This window comes from Maylandia zebra, linkage group LG12 (assembly GCF_041146795.1).
Source record: "Maylandia zebra isolate NMK-2024a linkage group LG12, Mzebra_GT3a, whole genome shotgun sequence".
In the NCBI taxonomy this organism is placed as follows: domain Eukaryota; kingdom Metazoa; phylum Chordata; class Actinopteri; order Cichliformes; family Cichlidae; genus Maylandia; species Maylandia zebra.
This window is the reverse complement of record NC_135178.1, coordinates 10,659,640-10,669,925: the sequence shown is the minus strand read 5'-3', so window position 1 is coordinate 10,669,925 and position 10,286 is coordinate 10,659,640. Positions and strand designations below refer to the sequence as shown.

The 10,286-nt window shown below is 40.4% G+C and overlaps 2 protein-coding genes across 2 annotated transcripts; one reads left to right on the top strand and one right to left on the bottom strand.

The window, feature by feature from the left end:
- The first annotated feature begins 511 nt into the window (after positions 1–511).
- On the top strand, positions 512–8,084 carry dph7 (diphthamide biosynthesis 7). The gene is made up of 10 exons (XM_004574200.4): positions 512–583; positions 897–1,064; positions 2,965–3,098; positions 3,169–3,256; positions 3,850–3,944; positions 4,044–4,201; positions 6,148–6,220; positions 6,306–6,371; positions 6,451–6,623; positions 7,411–8,084. Exons 2-10 carry the CDS (start codon positions 933–935, stop codon positions 7,809–7,811), a joined length of 1,320 nt encoding a protein of 439 aa, XP_004574257.3. The 5' UTR covers positions 512–583; positions 897–932; the 3' UTR covers positions 7,812–8,084.
- Positions 8,085–8,971: 887 nt separating this feature from the next.
- mrpl41 (mitochondrial ribosomal protein L41) lies at positions 8,972–10,151 on the bottom strand. Its single transcript, XM_004574201.5, has 2 exons — positions 10,034–10,151; positions 8,972–9,575 (listed from the first exon to the last, which is right to left on the bottom strand). The coding sequence occupies exon 2, from the start codon at positions 9,558–9,560 to the stop codon at positions 9,153–9,155; it is 408 nt and encodes a 135-aa protein (XP_004574258.1). The 5' UTR covers positions 9,561–9,575; positions 10,034–10,151; the 3' UTR covers positions 8,972–9,152.
- Between the last annotated feature and the right edge of the window lie 135 nt (positions 10,152–10,286).

Genomic DNA, 10,286 nt, shown 5'->3' with positions numbered 1-10,286 from the left:
ATTATAGCAGTATGATATTTTTATAATTTAACAACAATACAACATGGCAAGACAGCAACAGTAACTTGAAATCTGATCGTAATCAGATCTTAAATTTCAGTACGACTGCGATATAGAAATTGAACATAGCCGGTGGTATAAGCTTTCATACCAGCAGATGTCGCCATTTTTATTGTTGACAATGCCGCAAAAATGACGCTGAACCAACAGTCTTCTAAACGAAGGCTAAAACCTCACAACAAAATTAAGAAAGAAAAATGCCTCGGCATGTGTCTGCATTCCTCTGACTCTGGCATTAATTTACTTGCCTCTGTTCCACATTTTGGTGTAAAGGACATATACAGTTTTCATACCACATGAAATAACTCTGTCTTATACTTTAAAAAAAAAAAAAAATTAACTCTTTACAATACCTTTATTATTGATTGAACTCCTTTAACAAAAGAATGTATCCAAATACAGGATAAATAAACTATCTTTTGTTCTTAAATAGCAATTCCCCACTTTGGCACCTAAATACACCGTGACGCTCAGAGATGACGTAAGGACGCTAAAAGCGTCGAGTCTCAGGGCTGGCACACATGTGAGTTTTGTTTGTTACGTGTTTCTCTGCGGTTATTCGGCATTAAACTAAACTAAAAGTTACTTTAAATGTTCATATACAAAGAATGTGTATATGAACGTTAGGAATACGGTATACGAATATGCTATAAATCTCTGACTGGTGACATTTTGGCTCTTGTGAGGCTGCAGCCAGTTATTCATAGCTTGCTAGCTAGCGACCAAAACATTTTGTTACGTTAATTAAATTTAACTAAAAATGCTTAAGATGTCGTGCACTAGTTTACTGTCTTTTAACAACTGAGTCGTAACAGGATATATTTTGGAATTTGTAGCAACCCGTGGGATAACGGTATGCACATCAGGTATTCATGGCTTGGAAGTCGAAGACCCGCAGTCTACAGGTGTTCGACACGGAGTTGAGCGCTGACGCGGTGGAGTGGTGTCCTGTTTCACCCAACCACAGCATCCTGGCCTGCGGCACGTATCAGCTACAGAAAGGGGTGAGATTACATCCCATTACCTGTCATGGGAATAGAATTGTATACAAATGTCTTTATACCCTTCCTTCGCTTAAAATTATGAGAATTTGGTCCCGTGTACATTGTCCACCTGTTTTGGCGGTGTTTGGATCACCGGATTGGATTGCTAAAAGAGGTTTGTGGCTAAAATGCTTATCTCCAGCGCTGGCTGTAAGCATTTAGACCAGATTAGTAATAAGTAAAGAAGCCAGAGAACTCTGACCACTATGTTAATTGGTTTGTTAAAAAAACAACAAAAAAAAGTGATGGCTTGTACAATTGATGTCAGCTGACAAGTATAATATATAAAGCTTCAGTGTTTTACTTTGAATCATTAGTAGTTAGTATATTTTACCATTTAAGTCAAGTCAGGAATAGATATTAATGTGGGCTGTGATTTATTTATTTTTTAAATGGTGGGGTTATAGATTTACCCAGTGTCTGGGCAGAAGTTCCAGTTGTTCACTTACATGGACCTAAAATCTTTACATTTTTTGTATATGTATACAGTTCCAGTATTTGGTTCTCATATTAAACATGGACAACATTTTAAATAATGAGGTCAGTGTATGTACAAGTAATCCTAGTCTTCAGACTGGGACTTGGTTTGAGTCAGTTTTCTTTTTCCAGTCATGGCTCTGTAAGCTATAGCTCTGACTGTGAGTGCAGAAGAATTGTGTGAAAGTAAGCTTAAAAACAGGATGGTTTTAAAGGCAGAGGCGTTAAGGAACTTATTTCAGACTAGGGCTAAACTGCACCATAAGATAAATATGAGCAGAATAAAGGGTTAGTACATGCTAACAGTAAACCTTACTCCAAACTAGGAGATATTGATATTTAAAAAAAAATCCGGTATTAATAGATTGGCCCTTGCTCCCCTTAAATAAAATGTTTGTTGCAGTCTTTCCTAATTACCTTAAGCATGTTCTCTAAGAAATTAAAACGCTTTCATATTACGTCAGACAACTTTTTCATAGTTTTCATGTGACATCACATCTATTCAATTTAGGTAAAAACCCTACAGTATTGGAGAGAAAAACCCCTAGAACAATCCCCTATAAGTAAGCACTATATGATGGTGGCAAAGAAAAAAACCTTTTTAACAGGAAGAAACCTCTGACAGAAGCAGCCTCAGGGAGAGGCAGCTGTGAAAGGAAGCAGAAGAGAAAAAGGAAAGATGAGGGCAGACTGTGGGAGAGAGAAGATACAATTTAATGACATGTGGCAGTGGCATATAAAACGTGTGCGGGTTGAAAAGAAGTGAGTTGAGAAGAAATCCTCAGAGTATCACAGGAAGCTCCCCCCGATCCAGCCCTACCTGATATGCTTTATCAAAACGGAAAGTTTTATGTTCAGTTTTTAGAGCAGAGGGTGTCTGTCTCCTGAATCCAAACTGGGAACTGGTTCCAAAGGTGAGGGGCGGGGTCGTATTTAAATATGACCAGGGCCTTATTAGTTAGTATGTAAGGAGAAGGATTGTAATGCAAGGTATTCCTCTATTGCCTGCTAACTCTTTTTTTTTTTTTTTTAAAGTTGGTTTCCTCCTCTTGCTCTAGTGCTAGCTGGTAATTAAAGCAGACTCACTCAGAAGCCGCTCGGTTTGCTTACAAATGCTGTATAGGCGTATGGCATTACCAGCACACGGACTTAACTTTGTTATACAGGCACACTGGCCCAGATCACAGCAGCTAATTTAAACTCTCCCTGGAAATCATTTTTGATTACATTTATGTCATCTAACTTAAAAAAAAATTACACTGCTGCCCCAGAGTGCTGCATACATTTTATTAATAAAGACTTGGTAGCCGAATGAAGCAACCAGTGGAGTTAATGAGGACCCACTTTGATGTCTGCTCTGTGTCACTCTGCTCTCATGTTGCAGGGAGGGGAAGAAGATGCCACCCCGAGCAGGATTGGTCGTCTCTACCTTTTTGAATTTCGGCACGAGGGACCGATGTGCCCCCCTCTCACAGAGCTGCAGCGCATGGACACCGCAGCCATTTTAGATTTGAAATGGTAAGAAAGCAGATTTGGTCAGTGTAGCTTCGGTTATTTCCCTCATATTCATTGTTATGCGTGTTCATAGGTGCCACGTGCCTGTGTCAGACAGAGCAGTGCTGGGGATGGCAACAGCTACCGGGGAGCTGCAGCTGTACACACTGTCTCGCAGTCAGGTGAGAAATGTGGCATCAAAAGATTTAGACAGTGGCATGTGGGGCCTGTATTATGAAGACATCTCAGCATACCCAGAACATTTTTCCATTATCTGGATTCACTTAACCCCATCATTGGTAGTCAGGATAAAAAGTTACACAAAACTGGTTGTCAGCTCACTAAAGTAACCGAGGCTTTCCTGATCTAACGACAGAAACATGAAAGGGGCAGCAAAATCTGTCCAATCACAGTATAACTTTTCTTTATTTTTTACATATTTATTGACTTTTATAAATGTAGATATGGCATTATTTATGGTTAATATCAGCTGATTTATTGGCCCCAAGATCAGTCGAGTTTATGATTTTGGTGTTTCATTAATTTTGCCTGTATTTAACAGTTACTAAGTTTAGCACACTAAAATACGCATTAAGGCCTTGATTGCCGTGTAACGGCCACAGACAGCTTGAGCTGCAGTGCATGAGCGCAGCAGCTATTTTAGATTCAGGCTACAGGAAGGCTGCTGTTTTTATGCCTCACCTCTAACTGTGCATTCATTTGTTGTTTTGTGTTGATGTTGTGGTGTGCACTCATGAATGTGTGTATCCAGTAGGAGGGTAGCCACAGTCTGCAGTCTCTCAGTAGTCTGGAGGTTGGAGCAGAGCGGCTGGCTCTGTCATTAGACTGGTCCACTGGAAGACTGGACAGGTCAGCTTATTGGAGACGCTACTACCTCCATAAAAGAGCCAATGTCACATGTTGTGCAAATATCATTCATGTTAATACCTCACCCTGTCGTGTCAGCAGCAGTGACGTGCGGATTGTGTGCAGTGACTCTGCAGGCTGCATCAGCGTGCTCTCTCTGGCTGAAGGTGCTTTAACAACACTGTCTCAGTGGAAAGCCCATGACTTTGAGGCCTGGATCTCTGCCTTCTCTTATTGGGACACACAGCTTGTGTACTCTGGTAACATATATCCTGTCACTCTTAAAAATTAATGTGTTAATTGTTGCAAACAAAGAAAAGCGTATTCTAGAATCTTACGTATCATTTGCATAAATCCAAATAACTGTATTTTTCAGTAAGAACAGGAAACCCATCATAGCAGGTAGGTTTGAATAGCTTTTTTTGTTTTAAAAACTCTGTTTTGTATTTACTTGGATTGGCTCTGTGATTTAAAAATAAAATATTCTTTGATCTAAAACATTTTTTGTTTAGTCCATCTTTTTCTGCAAACAAAATAACGGTTAAATACTAATTAGGATTTAATTAATAATTGGTGAGTGGCATCTTATTTGCTGAAATCAGTCAGTAAAACTGATATACAACTGTCATGTGAAAAATAAAGTAAGTACATCCTATTTCAGTTCTGAGGTTTCACATATGAATCCTTTTCAGCTTCTAATATGATAAAATTATTACCTCAGATGAGCAACACATGCCATTATTTATGTATTTGAAACTAAGCCAAAATCCAGAAGCAGTGAGTAAAACCTTAAGTGCACCTCATGATTCAGAAGATTGTAGAACCAATTTTAGCAACTGTAGCTTGAAGTAATAATTTTCTGTGTGACTTCATTAGTCTCTGACATTATTGTGGATGCATCTTGCCCTCATTCTGCTTTACAGCTTTACTGCAGTTTATTGACGTTTGTGGGTACAGCTGTCTTAAAGTCCAGGTTTCTTTGGGTTGAGGTTCTTTGCGCAATTGCAACGTCTGTTGTATGACAGCATTTGGTCCAGAGTTTTAGCTGTTTGACTCCTCTGTGTTCTTTGGTATACAGAGGAGTTCATGGTCAAGGTTCCCAGGTTCTGTGCCTGCAAAATAATCTCAAATCATCATCCCTCCACCACCACAGCTCCACGACAGATGGTATGAGTTGGTGTTTCACCTTGACCAAATGCTATTAAGCTGCTTCAGTATGAGATGGTATTTGTACTACTATGCAATGTTTGGTCTTCACCAAATATGGCACTGTGCATTATAGCAAAATCTCTCCAATTTGGTCTTGTATGTCCAAAGGTCATTGTTCCTGAAGTGTTGTGGTTTCCTCAGATGCAACTTCATAAACCTAAGCTATATTGCGGTGTGTATTTGTTTTTGGTTTTCTTTGCCCTTTCAAATGAGACAATGTTGTTCAGTCTGATTGTACTGTCAAGAAGTTTAACATTTAACATGCTAAGTGAAGCCTACATATTCTGAAATGTAGCGATTTTCGGAGTTTCACTCGGCATTGCACAGTCTGACTTTGGGGTCAATTTGCTGGGATCGCCACTGTTTGGAAGATTCGTATTTGTCTTCAGTGTTTTCCACTTGTGACTAATTATTCTCACTGTAGAGTGATGGATTTGAAATTGTTTGGAAATGGCCTTATAACCCTTCCAAGTTTAATCAATAGCAACAATTGCTCCTCTAAGTTCATTGTTTACGGCTTTCCTGCTGGGCCTTGTGCTAACACACGAGTGCTCCGTACCAGAAAACTGTCAAGCCGATAATCAGTATTTGATTATCGGCTCCTGGCTGATGATTGCTGATAATTAACAGCCTGAGTAGCAGCCAATTAATTCCCGTGGAAGCATATTGTCCTTGGTTTTTCACACATCCCTTCTGCATTTTGGTTTATTGTTAAATAAATGACACAGTGTAATATGCCATGTGTTGTTTATCTGATGTTGTACTTACCTATTGTAACCTCTCCTAAGAAGCAGATGATATTTTTTGTCCTTGTATATAAAACCTTAGATTTCCGATATGGTGTACTTTATTTTTTTTATCATGACTTTAAATCATACATATGTGCCACCAATTTGTGTGCCTTACACGGGTAGTTTGTGAGCTCACATTGATGCTGCCTCTAAATCGGCCATCTAAATATTCTCCTGTGCTGTGTCATGTGTTGTTTTCTCACCAGGTGGTGATGACTGTAAACTGAAAGGTTGGGATTTAAGGATCGGTCCCTCCAGCCCCACTTTCATAAGTAAAAGGTGAGGTTGATAGTGTATCAGTTTTCATGTATATATTCCATTTTGACAGTGTGCAGACACAAATTTATGTTGTTTTCTTTCAAAGGCACTCGATGGGTGTGTGCAGTATTCACAGCAACCCTCATCGGGAGCACATTCTGGCTACAGGCAGGTAAATATCCTGATGTTGAGCTGTTGTTGTGTAAGAGTTGTATACTTGTTGCTCCTCTCACGCACTTCTCCTTCCACAGTTACGATGAGCAGGTTTTGCTGTGGGATGGCCGAAACATGCGGCAGCCCCTGAGTGAGACTCCATTGGGTGGTGGAGTGTGGAGACTGAAGTGGCATCCCAGCCATCAGCACCTGCTGCTGGCAGCCTGCATGCATAATGACTTCCACATCCTTCACTGTCAGCAGGCTCTAGGTGTGTTTGAACCTCACACTTTGTGGTGATTCTGTCTCTCCCATTGGACTGACAGCCTGCGTGGGCTCTTGCCTAGTTTAGCTGGTTTGGACTCCAGAGACCGGTCTAGTTTCAGCTTCTTAAATATGAGAATTGTTTGACAATTGTCTAATTATAATTGATCTTAGCCGTCTTTTTAGCTTCTCAGAGCGGAAAGGTAGCTTAATGAACTCATCATTACTATTTATAGATACTGCACAATTTGAAGAAATTAAGCAACAGAGCATATACCTTTTTGCTTTTTTTATAGGCTCTTTAAAAACGATGGACTAGAGTCCAGGCCTGAAAAGGCAAACCATGTAGCATTTTAAACCTGCATTCTTTCTAATGGCCAGCAGGGAGCCACTCCTTGTCGTGAAAAGAAGTCTGACTCTATAAAAATGTATGGGAAAATGAGCATACTGCTCTATAAATCTGTTGCCTCACGAAATGCTTTCCTGATGACATTCTCTGTGTCCTCAATTTCTCAAATCAAACATGGACACATGTCCATGTTTGCCAAGGGGTGTGTAACACACACAAAAAAAAAACTGTCTGAAACAGATGGATGCCAAACACGCCAAAATGGTGTTTGTGTTTGATAGGAAAGATTCTGTGAATGGTGCTGGCAGTGTAAATAGCTTTGAATGGTGAAAGGCTTCCTTCTCTACCTGAAACATCAGTAGACCTCACATATTGTACAAATGGTTGTTTTTACCAGGAGAAATCTGTGGGGGGTTTTAATAACTTACTGTTTGTTTACTTACAGAGGGCAGTGCAGGAGCATGCCCCATTGTAACCTCATACATCCTCCACAGTTCCTTGGCATATGGAGCAGACTGGTCCAGGCTGTCCCTGGAGGACCATACTGCCTGTTCCCCGCCTGCCACAGAACCAAAGGAAAGCCCTGCAGAGAACCGAGGACACTTAAGGATTCAATATGAATCTCCCACTGCCAGCTTTGACACTTCCCTGGAGGACGATGCTGGTCGATACATCCCAGAGGGAATTGCAGCACCTCAGACCTCCCCTGCTCCAGTTCCCACCCTCAACCCTGATGAGGATGCTCCCTCACTGTCCTGCCTGCTGGCCAGCTGCTCATTCTATGACCACATGCTCCACGTGTGGCGCTGGGACTGGATGCCAGACCAGGCTTTACAGGAGTCATAGCAATGTTGACACTATTGAAATCTAAATGTATAGCCTGACTACAGCAAGAGCATGTCATGCTGTTATTCCAGTCACTGTTTTTATCATGAAGATTCCTATACTTTGGAATGACTTATCACATTATATGCAATTAGCAAGACCCTCTATTTTCATAGTGACACTGATTTTTTTTTTTAATATAAACTTGTATTTAAGCAAAAAAAAAAAAGAAGTTTATAATCCTCATACTCGTGTGTACTGTAGCTACAAGCGCAATACAACCATTCACCTACACATGTTCTTTGTTTGGTTTTTTTCTTCTTTAGCCCAGACCAGCTGCAGGGTCGTGTGAGGTGGTTGTTGTGGGGCTAAAATAGGGTCAAGATGCCCACTTGGCAAGCTGCATCCCTAAAGTTGAATCAAAAAACATAGCAGCTAATTGTTAATGTTAAGGAGCAGGACAAAATATCAGAAATGCACCCATAAAAATTATAACAGGCCATGTTGTTTGTCAGGTGACTCTCCCCTTGAAGGGAGAATTCTGTTTGTTAGCACTTAGCAGTGTAGCATCCAGTTTTCAAGATATTATTTTGGTGGTTTAAATCAAGTTGATTTAATTTTGGTGATATTCAGGTTAAGATCACACCACATGCGACAATCAGTAATAATTTTATATTAAGTGAGAACACAAATATAATACTGCACAAACCTGTTCAAGAGGTTCGGTTCAGTTTAGTGACTCCAGTTAGCACATGTGAGCCCTAACCCACTGCAATCGGCTACAGCTGCCTTCATCTGAACTAAAGCGGCCACCCTTAGAAGTTACTCGTCTCAATGTAGAGATATAATGAACCTACCTACAGAACAAAACTATTTGTACCAGACTATAATTATGCTTTTTAATGTTGTTTATTGTAATATGAGTCTGAGGATTGATTCACTTTTAGCCGGTCTCAAGTGGACATTAGAGTACAGGTAAGTGCAATTTTAGGTACTTAATGGCCTGAAAAATAAAGCAAACTATTATGTGGTAACTGAATAATTACCACTGTGTTTAACTTTGAAATATGTCACATGTAGCTAGTCTGCATATACCCTTGAACAAGATCACCAGTCCCTCAGTGAAGACTCATAACTTAAAAAAAACAGGAGCTCAAACCATTATAATGAATATCTGACAGTTGTGCAGTATTAATCATGCTTTTTGTTTTATTTTTCCAGGTCATCAAATAACAAAACCTGTAAGACAAGGCCTTTTTCCTGAACAGTTTATGTAGTAGTTGATTTTCTAGAAGGGGCCCTCATCAGTTGATCTGCAGCTTTCAGTCCCCAGTGAATCAGCGAGTCTTTGGAAATCCATCATTAACGTACATAATTCTTTGGATAGAGCTTGAAGAGCTTCCCCTCCTGTGTGGGCTCAAATCCATACTTCACTAGCTGGTCTTTGCTGAAAGTGCCTGCTTCCAAGTCCTGTTTGATCTGAGGAGCCACAACTTCATCGAACAGACTCTGTGCTGTGAGTGGAGGTTCTGTTCCTTTCGGGGCACGGTATGAGACATATGGTCTGAGTTTGAATCCCTCCAAAGGAGGCACCACAAACTCCGGAATCATGGCCCGAATGGCTAGAAACTTGGAGCTGGGGAGATTCCGTCCAGCGGGCCTGGCGCCCCTGCCTTTATTATGAGTCCTTGATCCACGCTTGCTCGTGAACTCAGACATCCTGTCAGCACCTCGCACCAGCCCCCTCATCAGCGTGGATAACACACCCATGCTGGCACAGCCTTCCTACAGGACAGAAGAGAGTAAAAACAAAAGCGTTGATTTTAATAAAGAGTGGGTATACACCACCTCATGAAATAGCCAAATACACTGCCAGGGAAGATGGACAAAATCCTGTTAGAATATTGACGATCAATACACAAAAATTACTTTCATTTTTCACTTGGTAGTCAGGTAACAGTGATGCTTTACTGTTCAGACTGCACTCTGGGTTAGGATTAGGGTCAACATGCGTTACATTACAGTTTAGTAAGAAACCTTAAGTGCTGATTTCTGTAACTTGTTCACTGGTTAGCTTGCTAACTAGCAAACAACTTAAATGATAGCTAAATGTAATGCTGCTTTCGAGCTCATAATTAATTTCAGATAAAATTCTGGATATTATTTGAATTTTCGATGAACTGCAGATTCAGAAATTGTTACATTCATATTTATATATCTATAAAATATTCGACTTCACTCACCTTCACCACACCGTCAGCCCAACGCTATCGAGCTGCTTCACTATCTAACAAACTGTTTGGTGATTGGACGACATTAGGCACCATCTACCAATCAAAATACGAGATGCTTGTTTCGCTGCCAGTGATTGGAGGTACGTCATTTAAGACAACTACGCAGAGCCCATGAGTGGAGAAACAGCCCTTCAAAATAAAAGCTGTGTGCTCAAGGGCTGCATGCTTCGAAGGATGCAACCCACACAGCTAAATATTTCAT